General features: G+C 37.3%; 1 protein-coding gene across 1 annotated transcript in view; it reads left to right on the forward strand.

Annotated features, from left to right (window-relative positions):
* EMB140 (EMBRYO DEFECTIVE 140) overlaps positions 1–9972 on the forward strand; it is a 157355-nt gene extending 147383 nt beyond the window's left edge. Inside the window, exon 16 of the mRNA XM_089986770.1 lies at positions 9438–9972. Coding sequence (XP_089842896.1) covers positions 9438–9685 — 248 coding nt within the window. The 3' untranslated portion in view covers positions 9686–9972. The remainder of the gene's footprint in view (positions 1–9437) is intronic.
* Positions 9973–22725: the final 12753 nt, after the last annotated feature.

Here is a 22725-nt window from a genome sequence, read left to right on the forward strand (position 1 = left end):
TTTTTTTTGGGTCGACAGGGGAGGGGCCGAGCCCCTCCCCCATCTGTTTATTTTTTTGGGTCGACAGGGGAGGGTGCCCCTCCCCCATCTATTTATTTTTTTTTTGGGGGGGGGGGGGGGGGCGACTGGGGAGGCCGAGCCCCTCCCCCATTTGTTTTTTTTTTTGGTCGACAGGGGAGGGGTCGAGCCCCTCCCCCATCTGTTTTTTTTTTTGGGTCGACAGGGGAGGGGTCGATCCCCTCCCCCATCTGTTTTTTTTTTTGGGTCGACAGGGGAGGGGTCGATCCTCTCCCCCATCTGTTTATTTTTTTTGGGTCGACAGGGGAGGGGTCGAGCCCCTCCCCCATCTGGCTCTCTCTGTTTTCAGCAGGGGAGGGGCCGAGCCCCCCTCGCTCTCGCTCTCGCTCTCTTGTTGGGTTGGCAGGGGAGGGGCTGAGCCCCCCCTTCTCCCTGTGTTTTCGAATTGATTTGAAAATTTTAATGTATTTTTTTTGTGTTTTCAGGATAAAAATGACAGATAAAGGGAAAGGACTTGCATCATCCTCATCCCAACATGTGAGTTCTGCAGCTAGTTTTGCTGATAGTTGCAGTGGGATTGATGATGTGGGTCCACTATGGGTACATGTAGATAAACTTGCAAAAACTGGAGAAGGAGGTGGTGGAAACAAGAGATTTCGATTCAAGCTCTGCGAAAGAGATTTTGTTGGGTCTTACACTAGAGTGAAGGTTCATTTGTTGAAGATACCAGGACATTGTTAAATTATGTACATTAATCATATTATGTAATATATATATTTTATATATATATGGTAATACATATACATATATTAATATATATGTATATGTATCTACTCAAATATATATATATAAAATATATATTTCTATTTATTTTGTCATAAGGGTAGTTTAGTCTTTTCCCTATTTTTGCGCACATTCACTTTTCGGATGTGACTGTAATTATGTTTCTTTTATTTTTATTTTTATTTTTATTTTTGTTCTTTTTATTTCTTTTTTGGATTTGTACCTAAAAGGTACCTTGGGGGGCCCACCAACATAGTCGTTGGGCCCTCTCCAATGGTCACATTTGTGACCGTTGGAGGGGCTCCAACGACTATGGGTGGAGCCCCTCCAAGGCCCCCTTTAGTGATGTTATAAATAGGGGTTCTCCCCTTTGTATTTCTTCATGGCTTTGAGTCAAAGCCCAAGTTCTCAATAAATTGATTCCATTATTTTATGCCTTTGTGCATTTGTGAGTTATTTGTGGGTTGTGCTTTTTGTGCACAAGTGTTCTAAAGTGTTCTTATTGTGCTTTCGTGGTGGGTTCAATATCAAGAATATTAAGGTCTTGATATTAGTATCTTGTTGGAGATACTTTCACATGGTATCAGAGCCTCGTTGGAAGAAACAAGATCGTGCATTTCGCCTCTTGTGAAGCACCTCGAAAATCGTGCCCTCAAGCTAGTGAAGTTTTTGAGTAAAGCATTTGCTCCGGGCAATATTTTAGAAGCAACTTTTGTCAAGAAAAGGTTGAAAATCCGTTAAGGTACGCTTTATTTTTCATCTTCTCTTCTCCATAATGGGTGAAAAAGACTCCCACTTCTCTCTTGGTTTTAAACTTAGTGGTTCAAACTACCATGTTTGGGCCGGCAACATGGAAGCCCACATCAAAGGGAAAGGTCTTTGGGGTTACGTTCAAGGATCCATATCGGAACCCGAACCCAAGCTTTCTATTATAGAGAAAGGGGAAATCAAAATTCTTGAAGGAGAAGATAGACAAAAGGCCTTAGAAGAATATTCCAAAAGGCATGATGAGTGGGAAATGAAGAAATTCAAAATTTTGTCTTGGATTTTTTCGTCCGTTGAAACCAAGATCAATGCCAACATTATCAAATTTAAAAGGGCCTCCGAAGCTTGGTTATACCTTGAAAAAATGTATACGTCAAGGGACTTGTCTCACAAATACTACCTCCAAAAGAAAGCCTTGACTCTTCAACAAAATGATTTATCTATTCGGGAATATTTTGCCGAATTATCATCTATTTGGGACGAGCTTGCCATGCTCGAACCAAAATGGAGTGGAGAAGCTATTGAGTTAAGGCACAAACAACTTGAGGAAGATCGTTTCTTCAACTTCTTAAATGGTCTTAGACCCGAATTTGAGCAAATTCGGTCCTCCCTTCTATCGGCTTTTACCTCCCCATCTATTGAAGATGTCATCACCAAGCTAAGTGGTGAGGAAACACGTATGGGGATTAGTAAAAATAACCCAAGCATTCTTGCTACACCTTCTCAAAATGACTATGAAGTGGTCAATGCCGTGTCAAGACCCGGTAATAATTTGAAGACCTACAAACCGCCGCATTTCAAAAATCAAGGGCAAAATGATCGATATGGCAAGAGAGATTATAGCAAATTAACTTGCCATTTTTGTAAAGAACCGGGACATATCAAACCAAATTGTCCTAAATGGAAGAAATTCCTCGCCGCGGCTTTAGCATCCCAATCGGAGGAACGGCCTTCAACATCGAATGAACCTCTTTCGCTTCATCAAATTATGGATGCTCTTCAACCTCTTCTCAAAGGAGGCACTTCTGGAGCCGCCATGTCATCTTCTTCCTCTCTTGGTAAGACATCTTGGCTACTTGATTCTGGTGCTTCGTTTCATATGACTCCAAGTCATTGTTTTCTCTCTAATTATTTTGAAAATCGCCTTCCATCTTTTGTCTCAACCGCGGATGGAACCCCTCTTGAAATTAAAGGAATGGGTAATTTTGAAAAACAAGATTTTTTTATCCCAAAAATTCGTTTTATTCCAAAACTAAACTTAAATTTACTTTCCGTTTCTCAACTCTCGGACTATGGTTGCGATATAAAGTTCTCTTCTAATAAATGTTGGATACAGGATCGCCAGTCCGGGAAATTGATTGGGGAAGGCTCTAGGAGAGGAGACCTCTACTATGTTGATTTTCTTAAAATTCCCAAGAATCAATTTTGTAATGTTGCTCAAAACAAAGATATTCATGTATGGCATAAGAGATTGGGTCATCCCAACATTGTTAAAATCTCTTATTTGCCTTTTGTTAAGAATCTTTGTAATGAAAATTTTGTTTGTAATGAATGTATTCTTGGAAAAATGAGAAGTCTTCCTTTTCCTCAAAGATCCATGTTTACAACAAAACCTTTTGAAATCATTCACTCCGATGTATGGGGTCCAGCTCCGGTGATATCCAAGGGAGGTTTTTCGTACTATGTTATCTTTGTGGATGATTTCACTAGGTTTAGTTGGATATATTTTCTTAAACATAAATATGAAGTTTTTTCAACTTTCAAAACATTTCATATGATGGTTTTAAATCAATTCAATGGAAATTTGAAAATTTTTAGAACTGATTCAGGTGGCGAATACCTTTCCAATGAATTTAAAAGCTATCTTGAAAACTATGGAATTCTTCATAAAAAATCTTGTCCCAAAACCCCCCAACAAAATGGGTTGGCTGAACGGAAACATAGGCATATTATTGAAACCACACGAACCTTGCTCATTTCTCAAAATATACCGAAAAAACTCTGGGCGGAGGCTGCTCTTACCTCTGTCTATCTCATAAATAGACTTCCATCTAAAAACTTGAACAAGATTTTCCCGTTTGAAAAATTATACGAAAAAGAACCTGATTATAGCAGGTTAAGGGTTTTTGGATGTAAATGTTTTGTCCTTACTGATAAAAATGACAAACTCTCCCCTAAGGCCATTCCTTGTGCCTTTCTTGGTTACTCTGAAACTCATAAAGGTTTTCGCTGTTATGATGTTAAGAGTGATAAACTTTATGTTTCCAGAAATGTAAGCTTCTTGGAAAATGTTAGTGGTTTCGAAAAACTTGAAACTAATGATGAGAATATAGATTATTCTTTTCTGTTTGATTTGTTAACTGAAGATGATGATACTAGCGATGATGAAACAAATCTAAATGTTGAATCTCATACTGATCAATCCATTAATGAAGAACCACATAGAGATCCTATAACCTACTCTCATAGAGATAGGAGTACTTTTAGAAGTGCTCTCGAAAGATATGATAGTGAGTCTACCCCTTCAAGTGAAGGAAATCTTCGTAGGACCGAAAGATCAAGAAAACCCCCTTCTAGGTTCATCTCATATGAGTCTTTTTCACCAAAATATAGAGCCTGTCTAAGCGCCATTCACTCGTACATAGAACCTAGGGATTTTGAGGAAGCACGTAAATACCCAGAATGGATAGTTGCTATGGACAATGAACTTGAAGCCTTAAAGAAAGCAAGAACCTGGGAGTTTCAAGACCTTCCTAAAGATAAGAAAGCAATAGGGTGTAGATGGGTGTTTAAAGTCAAAACTAAGTGGGATGGGTCTCTTGAGAGATATAAGGCCCGCTTAGTTGCAAAAGGGTATGGTCAAAAATATGGAATTGATTATGAGGAGACTTTTGCCCCCGTTGCTCGGATGGTCACCGTCCGATGTCTTATAACTGTTGCTTCAATAAACAAATGGAACATCTATCAGATGGATGTTAAGAATGCGTTTTTAAACGGAGATCTAAACGAAGAAGTATATATGGATGTTCCTCCTGGAATGGAGTATCCTAAAGGGAAAGTGCTTCGTCTTCGGAAAGCACTGTATGGTTTAAAACAAGCTCCCAAAGCTTGGTATGATAGGTTTAACTCTGTAATGTTAGATAATGGTTTTTCATCATGCTTTACTGATACTGCTTTGTTTGTTAGAAAGTCTAATGCAGGGATTGTTATTCTGTTGCTATATGTGGATGACATGCTTATTACTGGGAGTGATTCTAAAGGGATTAAAAGCATAAAGTCCATATTAAAGGATAAGTTTGAAATGTCTGATTTGGGTTTCTTAACTTATTTTCTGGGTATTGAGGTTGCATACTCTCATAGAGGGTATTTTTTGTCTCAAACTAAGCTTGCATCTGAGATTATTGACAGGTCAGGTATTACAGATGATAAAGTTTGTGAAACTCCTGCTATAGTAGGAGCAAAAATGAAGATTGATGATGGTGTTCCTCTCTCCGATCCTACTCCCTACAGGCAACTAGTAGGCTCGTTGATGTATCTAAGTATCACCAGACCCGATATCTCACATGCGGTGCATACGGCAAGCCAATTTCAGCATGCACCAACTTCTGTTCACATGGGTGCTATCTTGCGTGTCGTGAGATACCTAAAGCACACTATTAATAAGGGAGTTTTTTTGTCTTCCTGTTCTGAGTTAAAATTAATTGCTTATACTGACTCTGATTGGGGAGGTGACCCAAATAACCGTCACTCCACCACTGGTTTTTGTGTTTTCTTAGGAGACTCATTGATCTCATGGAGATGCAAGAAGCAGCAAAAGGTATCTCTATCATCAACTGAAGCTGAATATCGTGCCATGGCAACTACTACCATGGAAATTGTTTGGATTCATCAGTTGCTGGAAGATATGGGAATCAAAATTGAAGGGCCTACCAAGCTTTGCTGTGACAACAAAAGTGCGATTTATATTGCTAAAAATCACACTTTTCATGAGCGGACTAAACATATCGAGATGGACTGTCACTATGTTCGGGAGGCGTATCTCCAAGGAATCATTGACCTTCCATATGTCACGTCCGAGTATCAGTTGGCAGACTTCTTCACTAAAGCCTTGTGTGCTCCGCGCTTCAACTTCCTTCTTAGCAAACTCTCGGTCATCCTGCCCTAAGTTTGAGGGGGGGTGTTAAATTATGTACATTAATCATATTATGTAATATATATATTTTATATATATATATGGTAATACATATACATATATTAATATATATGTATATGTATCTACTCAAATATATATATATAAAATATATATTTCTATTTATTTTGTCATAAGGGTAGTTTAGTCTTTTCCCTATTTTTGCGCACATTCACTTTTCGGATGTGACTGTAATTATGTTTCTTTTATTTTTATTTTTCTTTTTGTTCTTTTTATTTCTTTTTTGGATTTGTACCTAAAAGGTACCTTGGGGGGCCCACCAACATAGTCGTTGGGCCCTCTCCAACGGTCACATTTGTGACCGTTGGAGGGGCTCCAACGACTATGGGTGGAGCCCCTCCAAGGCCCCCTTTAGTGATGTTATAAATAGGGGTTCTCCCCTTTGTATTTCTTCATGGCTTTGAGTCAAAGCCCAAGTTCTCAATAAATTGATTCCATTATTTTATGCCTTTGTGCATTTGTGAGTTATTTGTGGGTTGTGCTTTTTGTGCACAAGTGTTCTAAAGTGTTCTTATTGTGCTTTCGTGGTGGGTTCAATATCAAGAATATTAAGGTCTTGATATTAGTATCTTGTTGGAGATACTTTCACAGACATGGCATTTCAGCTTGCAGAAAAGTTGATGAGACAATGCGAAGACAATACAAGAAAATACAAGAAGAATATGAGAAGAGAAAGGCAATAGCCGATTCTTCTGCAGTCAGTGTGCCATTTGCAAGCCACCAAAAAGATGCTGAAAAATAAAGAAAAGTCAATGTAGGAGGTAGAGGAACGACACAAGCAGCATTCAATACATATGGAAGAGAAGAATTGGATAGAAAAGTTGGGAGGTATTTTTATTTTGGTTCACTCCCATTTAATGCGGCTAGAAATCATTATTGGAAGGATTTAGTAACATCCTTGGCAAATTGTAATTTGAGTGGTTATGTGCCTTCAAGTTCAGAAAAAATACGAACCACACTTCTTGCAGAAGAGAGGGCAAATGTGGAGAGGTTGCTAGAGATTAAAAAATATTCATGGGAGCAAAATGGAGTTTCTATTGTGTCTGATGGATGGACAGATATTCAAAGACGTCCATTAATCAATTTCATTGCTTGTTCGCTTAGTGGCCCAATATTCTTGAAAGCAGTTGATGCATCTGGGGAATATAAAAATGCAGAGTATTTGAAGGGATTGTTTATAGAAGTGATAAAAGAAGTGGGTGATCAGAAAGTGGTACAAATCTTTACAGACAACGCTCCAGTTTGTAAAAGTGCAGCGTTGAGTTTGGAGAGTGAGTACCCTCATATTTTTTGGACTCTGTGTAGCACACAGCTTAAATCTAGCCCTAAAGAGCATCTGCAACTCCAAAGAAGAATATGCTTTATGTTCATGGATTGAAGATTTAGAAAGAAATGTCAAAAGCATTAGGAATTTTGTTGTTAACCACCATCGTGCTAATGCTATATTTAATAGGCATTCTGATTTGAAATTATTGAAGGTCGCTGAAACACGTTTTGCGTCCATCATTGTGATGATGAAGATGATTAAAAGAGTGAAGAATGCTTTGATTAACATGGTGACTGATGAAAATTGGACATTCTATCGTGCTGATGATGATATCAAGGCTCAAGAAATTAAGAAATTCATTCTTGATGATGAGTTTTGGGACAGATTGGTATACTTCCTTCAATTTACGCAACCTATTTGGGAAATGTTAAGAGAAGTTGATAAGGATGAGCCCATGCTTCACAGAGTTTATGAAATGTGGGATAATATGATTGAAAAAATACAAGCTATAGTTTTCGAGCATGAAAAAAAAAATCCTGCATTGGATGATTCAGATTTTTTTAATCATATTCATTCGATTTTAGTCAAAATATGGGATAAGAGCAACACTCCTTTGCATTGCATGTCACATTCTCTTAATCCAAAACATTATGCAAATAAGTGACAGGCTGGTGGTATTGGTCGTGTCCCTCCAAATTTAGACCAGAGCTATCAAGACATAGAAATATGTGTATGACAAGACTTTTTCCAGAAGCATATCTTCTACATCAAGTCACACAAGAGTTTGGAAAATTTTCATCTTCGAGATTATATGGACCGACATTATTCGCGAGAGAAGATAATATAGATCCTATCACATGGTGGTCAACATTTGGATCAGAAACACCTCTTTTCCAACGTCTTGCATTAAGATTGTTATCGCAGTCTGCTAGTTCATCTTGTTGTGAAAGAAATTGGAGCACATATTCTCAAATCCACAACATAAAGAGAAACAAACTCACCAGCAAGCGTGCATAGGATTTAGTATATGTTCATTCAAATCTTCGATTACTTTCGCGAAGCAATGATGAATACAGGTACTAATTTGCTCTCTTAGTTATTTGATTATTTCTTAGTTTTCATTTAAATATACTTGTATTGTATTTATCATTTTCAAATTGAGTTTATAACGCAGACAAGGAACATCCAAATTTTTGGATGTAAACCCAGAAGAGTGTGACTTCGAGGGAGAACATGAATTCAACGTAACAAACATGGATTTAGCTGAGCCCAGTATTCCTTCTAATGATGCATTTGATGATGAAGAAGAAAATTATTAACATCCATTATTTCATCAGGATATACTTTGGTATGTAATTTAGTTCTTTTATACAATACTTATTTGATTGATATTTAGGTCGATTTATGTAATTGCTTTACTTATTTGATTGATAATTTGATATTTAGGTTGATATACTGTATGCATGATGAATCATATTATGAGTTTATGACAATGTTTACTGTTAAATGTTAAACTGTTAAAACTTCAAAATTATATATATATATATATATATATATATATATATATATATATATATATATATATTTACATTTTTGCCCCTGCCGCACCCCACACCCGGGTTTTTTGGAAGTGCCGCATCCCCGCACCCGCACCCGCACCCGCACCCATGTGACATAGGAGTAAAGCCATTCATATCCTCTAACAGTAATAGTATTCTTATCACATTTGTGAATAATACTGAAAAGGTTCAATAGATGAGTAAATTAAGAATAGCTACCTGAAATACTAATCCCATCCATAATGACGTAGATGAAATATAACATTTTTATTACTTGACCAACCATCGGAGAAACAAATATAATGGTTACACTAATCCATAGGATTGAACTATATGATATCATTCTGATGTCTCCTTTATTTCTCTCTATACCTGTGACCTACACATGGTGTAGCAATGTGCCCATGCTGGTCAATAGACTCAATACAGTTTGAGATTTTAAAACAAATGCAAGCTGAAATGAATATGCAGAAATATAAAATGCTGGACCTTACCTTTCAAATGCTGCTAGCAGAAAGGTAGTTCCACTGGCCATAGTAACATATATGCAAGGAGAAACTGAACTGCTTTTCAATAGACAAAAGGTCGTGTCAAATGAAATTGAAAAGGAAAAACAACGTGAACAAGTCTTGAGCTTGATTTTCTATAAAAAATTTGGGGAGCAATAATTTGGAAAATGCAGTTGTCTGGCAAATGATAGAAAAGGCAAGTTGTGTTAGAATTTTTGAAGTACTATTTAGTGAATTTCCAGGCATTTTTCTTTTTACGAGACACTTTTTTCCCTTTTTCCTCCTGGTCTTCTTCGAGCACTCCCTAAGTTATTTGTCATCTATAGGTGGACGGGCATTATCCGGTAGTAATCGTGAGGGTATAACTGAAGGATTAAAAGAGCCAAGTGCACAAGTTTCTTCAGTCACACATAGACGTGGGGGTCATATCCAGCTCAAGGGTAGTAATACATTTGCTATGCCAAGGACCATTGCCAGGCCACTTGGCTGGGGTACAGGTAGTGCAAAGAGTGAAGGCGGCGAAGATAAGCCAATGTCAAATGAAGAATTCAGGAAGTCGCTTCTTAAGTCTTGATGATTGTATATATGCAAAATTTTGATAAACAGATATATGTCTAATGTGGTTCCGTTACATCTTACATCAACTTCAATTATGTGGATTTTGTTCTTTTTCTGTTTGTACAAGACTTGAAGTGCATGAACGATCTCTTTGAAGTTCGATGGCCATTTCCAGTTCAACAAATTCTGGTTCTTTCCAAGATTTTCATTTTTTTTTCAGATACTTCTCTATCCGCATATTTCAAAATCTTCTGATCTACATTTGATATCATACATATTTATTCAAATATCATCATTGATAAACAGTTTTGGGTTTGTACCATACAAAATTGGAGTGAATTTTGAATGTTCAAGCTTCGTATCATGATGCATGTGTTTTGATAGCTCATTCAAGAAAACGAGAGTATCACATCTTTCTTGGCATCAGATTGGCATAGATCGAAGAGTGTTGACCCATATTTTGCCCCCTTTTTGTATGTGTTAACATAGCACCGAGGTGGTATCCCATGTGGTAAGCGGGGTCCTGTGCCAAGGTGAAGGCCCAGGTTCGAATCCCTCTGCCCCATGGGGCTTAAGAGATATCTGGTAGGGGTCTGCCTAACCCCAGCTTGCCTTTCAAAAAAAAAAACACGGCATGAAACCCAGATTTGTTGCATGGTATGCTGCAACTATAGAACTGTTAGTTAGTCGGGCCAAAACTGTTCAAGAAGAGTTATGAAAGTTCACGACGGAAATCACCAGTTGAATATGTTCATAATGTAAGTTTTATATATAAGAGGCTGGTTGAACCTTTTTTTTTTTGTTTTTGATAGGCAAGCTGGGGTTAGTCATACCCCTACCAGATTTCTCTTAAGCTCCATGTGGCAAAGGGATTCAAACTTGGGCCTTCAGCTTGGCACATGGGATACCACCTCGGTTGTGGGCCGGTTGAACCTATTGATGGTGTACCGGATCCTTTTATCAATAAGGGGTAATGGGTTGATCTGGGCGTTGCAATCGTGGCCAAGCAGAAGTGTCTGTGGACTGGTATAACTTGGGCTGGCTCCACATTGGGATTTATGCTTGGACGTGGTCTGCTACTTATCGTAATTGGTCTGTGACATACCCTCACCTGAATCATATCTGCCTGGTCCCCATATATACGCAGTCCAGAGAATTTAGCCCTAACCTTCCGTTACTGCACAAAAATGTAAGGCCAAACCTGGAGCCCTGTTGGAGCTCAGCAACTGTTGGTGTGATGCATGACCTGTGATTCTTAAAAGCCCAAACGTTTTGATTTTAGCTGATATTTTCTAAGACGGTTAGTACGGTAGTGCTTTAGTTTTGTGGTATAAATACGGATAGTAAAAGCGCACCATACGGAAGCCAGCTTTGAACAGTGCTTTTTAAGGTCTTAGGTTCATAAAGAAACCAACTTTTGATGTGTGTTGTCAGCAATTAGTTATACTCTAGCAAAGTTGCAAATTAGTTGATGGATTTGAATGCATTTAACGCTATATCATCCTTAAATGCTGTTAGACCTTTAAATTTTAGATCAGAGATTTGATGGTATCCATAGACTTCGCCAATGAGTAACTCAAAGACCTTACCTTGTTCAACCATTGCATGATGAGACGTACACATTCATTGAAGAGCCCACGGTTGTTATACTAGCTAAGTGTAAAATACCAGAGTCTGTTGGTTACTGTAATCGAAGATCGATGACGCATACGCTTGTCCGGATCACCGATGTGCACCTACCAACCATGATCATTTGTTTTGGGTGATCAGCCCATAGTGATGAATATCGGCAAAAATCAATAAATTTAAAAAAAAATGAAATTTTCAAAATACCTCTTGCTTTTAAAAGTATTATCACAATATTAAAAGTTTTCATATTTTCATATATTTTACTATTTTCAAGTTTTATATGTTGAGAGAAAAATCCGATACCAATATTTGTGATATGGAATCAATCAATGATCCTCAGAAACACGATCTACAGTCTAGGCCGTTTTGGGCACCAATCAATCACCTTGTAATAATTGGTCCAAGTCAATTCTTTAAGCTCATCTGTCTTCGGTGCACTAGGGTTGTTGGAGATAATGAACCCTCTATGCTCAATACAAATTTTCATTTCTACCTCGACGGTGAGCATCAATTGCTAACTTAGAGCAGTTTACAACCCTGTTGTAGAAAGGGGTATCAACAGGTTGGGTATGATCCGATCCTGATCTGGACCCAACAGGATCAGGTCTTGACAATGAGGAAAGGGGTCCAATTCCATATTGGACTCTGAGATCCGATCAGTGTAAGAGTTGGGTGCAGTTTATGAAATTTCACACCAGACCTAGTGTAACACCTCAAAATTTAACCCAAATTTTTAGATATTTTTAAACAGCAGAATTATTTAAGTTAACCGGTTTAAACATTTCAGGCACGTCACAGAAATCATACAAGTAACTAACATTCATTTTATTTCTAATAAAAGTTAAAACATAAGTTTAGAGTTCTGAATAACATAATTGACAATAACCAAATTAAATTTAAACATTTCGCGAATACAATAAATCATGTATCATGATCCGCAGACCATCCTGCAACCGCTTTATATTCTTTACTCTTCTCCTGAAAAATAGTAAAGTAATTTGAATCAGACTACAACCAGTCTGCGTAGGAGAATACTATGATTTTACAGATGTACTATGTAACAAGTATGCAATGTAATTGAATAAATATGAACAGTAAAGCATGAGACTAAGCATGTCATAATTGAACAAGTAAAAGGAAAATAATCAATCGTATATCATAGTTCTATTTCATGAATTAGCATAAAATGAATAATCACTTGTTCAATTAAATAATCACATGTTTAAATCCATAATCACATGCTCAGGAACTAATAATATGCTCAAGTAACTAATAACATGTTTAAATAACTAATCACATGTGAAAATACAAAATTTTACAGTCTTTTGTCTGAGTGATACACAAAAAATGTTTAATTTGAGTTTTTCTTAAATTATCCTGTGGGTACAAGCAGGCCAAGGCAACCGTAACAAAAAAGAACAATCAGAGGTTTATTATGCTTGATGTTTTATTGACCTGAATGTCTAACTGAAACTCAAATCCTAAGAGAGCGGTTGAATAACCGAAAGAACCTCTCAAAAGCCCAAACAACAGGATGCATCCCTAACTTCTGCAGAAGAACGTGAAGCTATTGTCTAAGATAATCTGGTAGTCTGGGTTCCCTAACTCCGAGGATTGGAGACCAATGAGCCATTGCTGCTTGAAGCAAAAGGCACATGTCCACGGAGTTATGTACCACCTACCCTCTTTAAGGTAAGCCCGAGTCTGAGTGGGTTATTTATCTTATTAATTTTGTTACCTGACTTTTCAGGGTTCTCACATGATTTAAACCCAATGGCTTAAAGCCACAGGTGTTCGTCAAAGAGCTAGTCATACTACAATTGTAGCATATTTCCAAATATTTCTACCTTAGGTAGGTAGGTCAAGTTATTTGTGAAATCCCCACTTAGATTGCCCCAACACCTTTAAACCAGTAAGGCAAAAGTTAATATTTATTTTAAGTTTCTTATATGTGTAATTGATATTGCGTATATGGCTTAACAACCCAGGTACCCACATTTGGTACCCCACCACCTTGCCTATTAAACATGGTTTCCCAAACAACCCACTCACGGGAGGGGATAACATTGGCTAACTTATTAAATTAAGCCATTCAGAGTGCCCAATACTTTTAAATTAGTTGGGCTCTTAACTTTACTTATGTGTGTATGTACTTTAACTTTCTTAGTTTGGGTGTACCTATAACACCCTACTGGTATACTTCAAAATGAGACAGTTATGAGATTAATGATGCATGAAGTGTTTTAATGAATGATTGTATCAACTCTCAGATGCTCCAGCACCACCCTCACCATGCACATAACCAGTAGTACTTATGCATGTATAAGTACAAATAGTAATAACACAACTTTTGTACAACTTAGAGGCATGTATTATATATGAAGAAGCAGTTGAGAACCTATGCTCATGGCTCTAGTTTAAACAGGGTATTCACGATTTCCAGAATAGGAATTTGGTAAATTACATGATATTGGTAACTATTCTAAACTTTGGAGATATAACAGCTCATAACATAACATTCATATGGGTTTAATGAGTGCAATATTACATGTATAGGGATATGTTTTATGCAACATTTTCATGGAGAAGTATATAGTTCATATGCTTTAAATTATGAATCCATCATACCCATTAACCCGTATGAGTCGGTGTCATCCATGTATTAACGGCAATTCAATACATATTGTGCATTCAGAACATCAGTAAAAGCTAAGTTGCATATATGTTTAAAAGGTTTTAACTTTGTATTTTAAGACTACGTGAAGACATAAATCAGTGATATATTTATGTGTATGTAGTTACCCATTATATATATATATATATATATATATATATATATATATATATATATATATATATATATATATATATATATATATATATAAAACTACGTGCAACTACTAGACTAAATACATATATAGTTTCCACCTTTTGTCAAAAATCTCAGAAAAAGGTTTGAATTGACCATTCAAAAGAAGACCATTAAGAGCATGCAAAGCCCAATAAAACTTCTCTGATTCATGCACAGACCAAGGACAAGAGGATTATACATATCATTGTAAAATACTCTTTTTGGCAATATCCTAGGGCAGTTTAACATAAAATGTTATCTATATCTATGTGTAAAATTAGCTCTCACACAAAGTACCTAATTCTGGACAGAACTATAAGCCAAGATCAAACTTAACTTAGTGTTGGATAAGCCTCAGAATGCATGTTCAGGAATTCAAATTATTCATAAAATAATTCACATATTTTCTTGTAAAAAAAAGTCTTAAACACAAATATTAATATTGCCTCTGTACCAATAGAGCACCGACAATAAGGTTCTACCAAATTATCAATTTTATTTAGAATCTCTTATTCCTTTCATTGACTTTACCTAATTATCTATGCATAGTACTACAACCTTGAGCATTTAGAAGGTGTAACAATGAATCGAAATCCTACATGAAAATTGACAACTAAATTTTCATTTTATGACAAACAATAACATGGCCGACAAAGATACAAGACTCGCAAATTCACGTTATGATAAAAAAAATGATAGCAAGTTTGATTAACAATATTGAATCTAAAGAACTTGAATCATGAACATAATTTGATGAGCACAACACACAATCATATGCACAATACTTAACTCAGGGTACCTGCTCATACTCAGGGAATTATATTTATATATATATATATATATATATATATATATATATATATATATATATATATATATATATATATATTCAAAAAACATGCAGGTCGTATACTTAGGTAATGCAAAGGAAATCACATCATCTCCAAAAAAAACTCTCATTCAGGTCATTAGATAAATAGAACACAGAAAAATCAGCAGTGCAGGGATTTTCCTCTTCTTCTTTTTTCTTTTTTTTCTTTTTTTTTTTTTTGGGGGGGGGGGGGGGGGGTGTTTGAGACATTTCATGCTTAAAACAGGGTACATAAGCAACAAGCATAACGAATCCTACCTATGAATTGTAGATCCCTTTTTTAACATGCTCTTGTGTAGCCGACACGATCCCTATTCTTCGTTCCTTAAATCATGAAAATGAGAGAGAGTACTAACGAGAGGGAGAAGGGGATGAGTTCCCTTTTAAGAGGCGTGTGAGAGGGAAGAGTGGGGAAGAAAGGTGGGGCAAGAGAGTGGTCGTGGGGGCATTTCCCCCTCTCCTCTCCCTTTACTGCGTGAAAGGGCTTTCACCCCCCCCCCCCCCCACTACTTCTAACTTCTTCTTTTTTAAACAAATTAGGGTTTTCTTAATGAACCCTCTCCTTTCACATTTTTTTTACTTCACCTCTTAACCTTAACAAGTATCGTTTTTAACGTGAACCATTTTTTTTCTTATTACTCTTTTTAATGTGTTTCCTACTTTAACGCACATACATGTGCGAGTTTGGATCGACCGAGCTCTAGACCCATGACCTATTACAGTTGGGTACACTTTTTTTTTTGGGGGGGGGGGGGGTTATTTTGGATCCAGCCGCGGATCTGGATGTTCTAATGTTGCAATTGCAATATGGTTCCACGATTCATTTTGTTCAAGAATCCCTATAGGAAATCTGGATCTAAGGATCCAAAGTTTCTTTTATACTATGATTTGGAATCATGGGTCTAAATTAATATTCATGGATCCAAACAAATTATTATGGATTCCAAGCAACTTATCTCAGATCCAATATAAAAAATTTCTCATTAGAATCTGATTTAAACATCACAAATCCACTCAATTCATCTTGGATCCAAAATCAAGTCTGACCATGATATTGAGGATCCAATATCGAAGATTTGATCCACTTGACTGAAATCTATTATTAGATATTCAAATAACAATGTCTGTGACTCGATATCTAAGATTTGAATGTAATATCGAAGATCTGAATAGGATATTAGGGATTCAACCTTAAAGATCCAAATAGGATATTCGAGATCCAAATACGAATAAACACATAGAACAATAAAAATATCATTGTTTCAGCTTAAGGATATCAATTTCAAGTTTTTTTTTAAATCGGTAAAATTCATGATTATTGCATCCTTTCTCCCTAAAATGAATTCCGTCCTCAAAATTCTCATACAAGGACTACTCAAATAGACTGGGGTACTTTTCTTGCATACTTGCATTAGGCTCCCATGTGCTTTCGTCGATGCCATGATCTTGCCATCTAACCTTGACGAGAGGGATGGTCTTCGATCTCAGCACGCGTTCACCTCTTTTCAAATTTTTCACTGGCTTTTCTTCTATAGTCAGATCTTCTCGTATATCCATGTCCTCGTACTGAATCACATGTGATGGATCGTGAATATACTTTCTCGACATAGACACGTGAAATATATTATGAATTTGTGCATACTGGGAAGGTAGAGCTACTTGAGAGGTTGTTTCACTAATCCGTTCTAAAATCTTGAATGGTCCCACATATCTGGGACTCAATTTTTCTTTCTTGCCAAATAAAAAAATACTTTTGGTTGGCGACACCTTCATAAAGACCTGATCTCTTACTTCAAAAGTGAGTTTCATGCGCCTTTGGTCTGTATAACTCTTTTGTCGGCTCTGAGTTGTTCGCAGTCTATCTCTTATCATCCGGACCTGTGGGGTATAATGTTGAAGCACGATTGGTGATTTTATAGCTCGCTCATCAACTTTGTCTCAATATACGGGCGATCTGCAAGGTCGTTCGTACAGAGCCTTGAAAGGAGCCATGTCGATGCTCGCATGATAATTGTTATTATAAGCAAATTCAACTAAAACCACATGGTTGTCCTATTCACCCTTCCAATCAAGCATGTAGGCTCACAACATATCTTCTAAAGTTTGTATGGCTCTCTCGAATTGCCTGTCGGTTTGAGGATGAAAAGTCGTACTCAGTTTTAGCTTTGTACCTAAAGCCTGTTGTAACTGTCCCAAGAACTGAGAAGTAAATCAAGGATCTCAATCATATATGATTGAAACTGGCACTCTATGCAACCGAACAATCTCTTTGATGTATAAATCTGCTAAGCTCTCAAGAGATTGATTGATCCGTGTGGGTAAAAAGTGAGCCAATTTGGTAAGTCTGTCCACTATTACCCATATGGTGTCATGATGTCTTCGGGTTTTGGGCAAACCCACCATAAAATCCATGGTGATTTTCTCCCATTTCTACTGTGGAATCTTCATCTATTGCATCATTCTTCTAGGTTTATGATGTTCAATCTTGACTTGCTGATAAGTCAGACACTTCGAGACATAACTTGCGACCTCGCGCTTCATTTTGTTCCACCAATACCCCTGTTGTATGTCTTTAAACATCTTTGTACTTTCTGGGTGTACGATGTACTTGGACTTATGTGCCTCGCTCAACCGTTCTTCCTTTAACTTAGGGTCGTTAGGGACCTAAAGTTGCTTTTGCATCTAGATACTACCATAATCCTTCAGTGTGAACGAGGAATCTTCTTGTTGAGCAAGCGACTTAAGCTTCTCATAGTGGGGATCTTCCTTTTGACCCTCAATGATCCTGGTGAGAATTTTAGGATGAGCAGATAGACTAGATAGCTTGGTGATTCTCAGTTCGTCAATGGCTTCCAGTCAGTAAACTGTTCCACCAATTTTTATCCATTTGCCACTAAACTGCACAAAGTGCAGCCCGCTTTGTGACTAAGAGAATCTGCTGCGATATTTGCTTTTCTCGAATGATAGGCAATAGTAAAGTTGTAGTCCTTTATGAATTCCAACCAATGTCATTGTCACATATTTAACTCTCTTTGTGAGAACAAGTATTTAAGACTTTTATGATATGTAAATACCTCAAATTATTCTTCATATAGGTAATGTCACCATATCTTTAGAGCGAACACTACAGCTGCTAATTCTAGATCATGAGTCAGATATTTTCGCTTGTGGATCTTCAGTTGGCGGGATGCATACACTATCACTTTACCATTTTGCATTAAGATGCATCCCAACCTTGTACCTGATGCATCTAAATACACCACAAAACTACCCTGATCAGATGGTAAGGTCAGGACAGGAGTGGTTGTAAGCCTCTTCTTCAAGGTTTGAAAGTTTTCATCACACTTATCTGTCCATTCAAATTTGACTCCCTTTCTAAGGAGTTTGGTCATGAGCAGAGCGATCCGCAAAAAGTCCTGAATGAACCTTCGGTAATAGCCTGCCAAACCAAGAAAACTCTTGATATCACTGATATTTTTTTATTGTTCTCAGTTCAATACAACTTCAACTTATACATTCAACACCAATTAGCACGATAATTTTATGGTATATATGTTATTTTTTTGACATAGCTATGAAAAGGTAGTTACCTTAGCTGGGTCTACCGATACTCCATCTCTCGATATTACGTGTTCTAAGAACGTGACCTTCTCAAGCCAGAATTCACACTTGGAGAATTTAGCAAACAACTGATGTTCCTTAAGAGTCTCCAACACAATTCTTAAATGGTTTCGATATTACTCCATGCTTTCTGAATATATCAGGATATCATCAATGAAGACAGTCACAAAAGTATCAAAGTAGGGTCTGAATATCCGATTCATCAAATTCATAAATACGGTGGGAGCATTTGTGAGTCCAAACGACATCACTACAAATTTATAATGTTCATACCTTATTCAAAAGGTTGTTTTTGGAATATCATTATTCATTGATTCTGAGTTGGTGATACCCAGATCTGAAGTCGATCTTTGAAAATACCTTAGCTTTTTACAGCTGATCGAACAAGTCTTCGATGCGAGGTAGTGGATACTTGTTTTTAACAGTTGTCTGATTCAGCATCTGGTAGTCTATGCATAGTCTCATAGACCCATCCTTCTTGTTCACAAAGAGAAATGGTGCTCTCCATGGCGATACACTTGGTCGGATAAAGCCCCGCTCCATTAACTCTTGTAGTTGTTTCTTTAGTTCCTCTAATTCTACTGGAGCCATACGATAAGGTGTCTTAGAGATTGGCATAGTCCCGGGCACCAACTCTATATAAAAGTCCACCTCACGCTGTGGAGGCAGTCTAGACAATTCTTCCGGAAACACCTCCAAAAAATTATGAACTACTTCGAGTTCATCAAGTGGTGTGACCTTCAGTTCAATTAAGGATACATTCACTAGGAAAGCTTTGCATCCTTGTCGTATATACTTCTGAGCCTTCAATGCTGATATTACTCGGTCCTTTACAGCAGGTCTAGAGAGTCTGAACTCTACCTTCGGTAATCCCGATCGGGATAACACCACTTTCCCTTGACTGCATAGAATATTGGCATGATGTTCATATAATCAGTCCATTCCCAATATAACATCATACTCAGTCATATCGAGTAGGATCAGGTCAGTAGGTAAATTATGCCTGTCCAACCTAATTTCTATGTCTGGTATGTAGTTTACACATATCGAGTTATATCCAATAAGGTTTATACACATCTAATATATGTTTCAATGGTTTAGTATCTGCACCCAATTGTTTAGCAAAATCTATGAATATAAACGAATGTATGGCACCACAATAAAAAAACCATTGCAACATGTTCATCCACAAACAGTGTACCTTGCACCAGGCTTCCTTTCTCCAGATTCTCGGCAGTGGTTGCATAAATATGTCATTTCACCCTCTTCTGGATACTTTGCTATTGTTAATGTTGTGGTCGTCCTCCTTTGGCGTTCCGCCTCTGCATGTCTGCAATCTTCTTGTGGCACTCACGGGCATAATGGGTCATTTTTGCCATAGTACAAACACGCACCAGTATCTCTGGGACAGAGCTGCCCAATGTAGAACCAATTGCATTTCTGGCATGATCCGTTTTGATTTTGGTTCCATTGGGGATGATCACCAACATTTTGCTTCTGCTTCTGCTTCTTAGGAGGTGGTTGATGCTTCTTGCCACCCTGGTATTACTGCTTGTTGGCTCTACTTTTACCAGTAGGTCTGGTTTGATCCTTCTTGAATCTCTCCCATTCTTCACTCAAAGTGCTAGCCGCTTCTATGGCCAAGTGGAAGGTAGACGGTAGACTGATCATAACCCGGTATAGCAATCCATCCTTGAGTTCACGAACATACTTGGTCGCTCTGGCTTTGTCGTTGGCAAACAAGTTGGAGCAATACCTCTCTAGGTTTCGGAACTTGGTAGTATAGTCTACCAGGCTCATGCTTCTCTGAGTTAACTCCAAAAACTCTGGTTGTTTTCAGTCACGAGCATGCTGGAGAAAGTATGTCTTCACAAATGCTACCCGAAAGACTCCCCACGGGATAGGATCCATCCCCACAAAATTGACTGCCCGGGCTTTATCCCACCATTTTCTTGCATTTCCCTTTAGGCGATAGGTACCGAAATCCGTTTGCCTATCCTCCGGTACTGGCAGAACACGGAGGGATCACTCGATTTCTTCAACCCAACTTTCAGCTATCTCCGAGTCAGCTTTTCCAAAGAAAGTTGACGGATCTAACTTGAGAAATTTCTCGTAAGTGATTGCGTCGGCAGTATGACTCATGCTGGCGGCTGCTGCAAGCTCATCCAGGCTACACATTTGGGTGTTCATTGTTTGAGCCAGTCTGTTGAAGGCTTCCATAACAAAACCCATCTACTGTTGCCAGTCATTGGTCGCGCTCGTGCTGAAGTTCGCTCGGTGATATATCTAGTAAAAATTTCAACATGACACCTATTTTTATAATCTACGAATTATAGTATTCCTACAATTATTATAATTATATATATATATACATACACATATATACTTTAAGATAATATGCAAGTAACATAAAAAATAAAAATGCAATATACTCATAGAGCGCTTGCTGGGTTGTTGTACGACCATGATTTATGATTTATTGTTCCTAGGTTATGATACCATAACTGTAACACCCCGAAAATTAACCCATTTTTTTAGATTTTTTTTTAAGCAGCGGAATTATTCAAGTTAATTGGGTTAAACATTTTCGGCACGTCACTAGAATCATAAAAGTAACTAACATTCATTTCATTTCTAATAAAAGTTAAAACATAAGTTCAGATTTTTTAATAACTAAATGACATAATTGATAATAACCAAATTAAATTTAAACAACCCGAGAACACAATAAATCATATATCATGATCCGCATACCATCCTACAATCGCTCTGTGTTCTTTACTCTTTTCTTGAGAAATGGTAAAGTAATTTGAATCAGACTACAACCAGTCTGCGTAGGAGAATACTATGATTTTGCAGATGTACTGTATAACAAGTATGCAATGTAATTAAATAAATATGAGCAGTAAAGCCTGAGACTAAGCATGTCATAATTGAACAAGTACTAGAAAAATAATCAATCATATATCACAGTTCTATTTCATAAACTAGCATGAAATGAATCATCACATGTTCAATTAAATAATCACATGTTTAAATCCCTAATCGCATGCTCAGGTACTAATAATATGCTCAAGTAACTAATAACATGTTTAAATAACTAATCACATGTGCAAATACAGAATTTCACACTCTTTTGTCTGAGTGATACACACAAAAATGTTTAATTTGAGTTTTTCTTGAACTATCCCACGGGTACTCTTAGGCTAAGGCAACTATAACAGAAGATAATATTCAGGGGTTTATTATGCATGATATTTTATTAATTAGAATGTTTAACTGAAACTAAAATCCTAAGAGAGTGGTTGAATAACCGAGAGAACCTCCAAAAGGCTCAAACAACAGGATGCATCTCTAACTTCTGCAGAAGAAAACAGAGCTGCAGCCTAGAACAATTTGGTAGTTCGGGTCCTCTAACTCCGAGGATTGAGGACCAACGAGTCATTGCCGCTCGAAGCAAAAAGTACATGTCCCCGGAGTTGTGTACCACCTACCCTCTTTAAGGTAAGCTCGAGTCTGAGTGAGTTGTTTATCTTATAAATTTTGTTACTTTACTTTCAGGGTTCCCCACATGATTTAAACCCAATGGTTTAAAGCCAAGGGTGTTCGTCAAATACCTAGTCATACTACAATTGTAGTATATTCCCAAATATTTCTACCTTAGGTAGGTAAGTCAAGTTATTTGTGAAATCCCCACTTAGATTGCCCCGACACCTTTAAACCAGTCAAGCAAAAGTTAATATTTACTTTAAGTTTCTTATATGTGCAATTGATATTGTGCATATGGCTTAACAACCCAAGTACCCACATTAGGTACCCCATTGTCTTGCCTATTAGGCATGGTTTCCCAAACAACCCACTCACGAGAAGGGATAACATTGGCTAACTTTTTAAGTTAAGTCATTCAGAGTGCTCAATACTTTTAAATCAGTTGAGCTCTAAACTTTACTTATGTGTGTATGTACTTTAACTTTCTTAGTTTGGGTGTACCTGCAACACCCTACTAGTGTACTTCAAAATGAGACAGTTATGAGATTGATGATGCATGGAGTCTTTTAATGAATGATTGTATTAACTCTGGAAT

This window comes from Nuphar pumila, chromosome 14 (assembly GCF_984573655.1).
Source record: "Nuphar pumila chromosome 14, dmNupPumi1.hap1.1, whole genome shotgun sequence".
NCBI classification, from domain to species: Eukaryota; Viridiplantae; Streptophyta; class Magnoliopsida; order Nymphaeales; family Nymphaeaceae; genus Nuphar; species Nuphar pumila.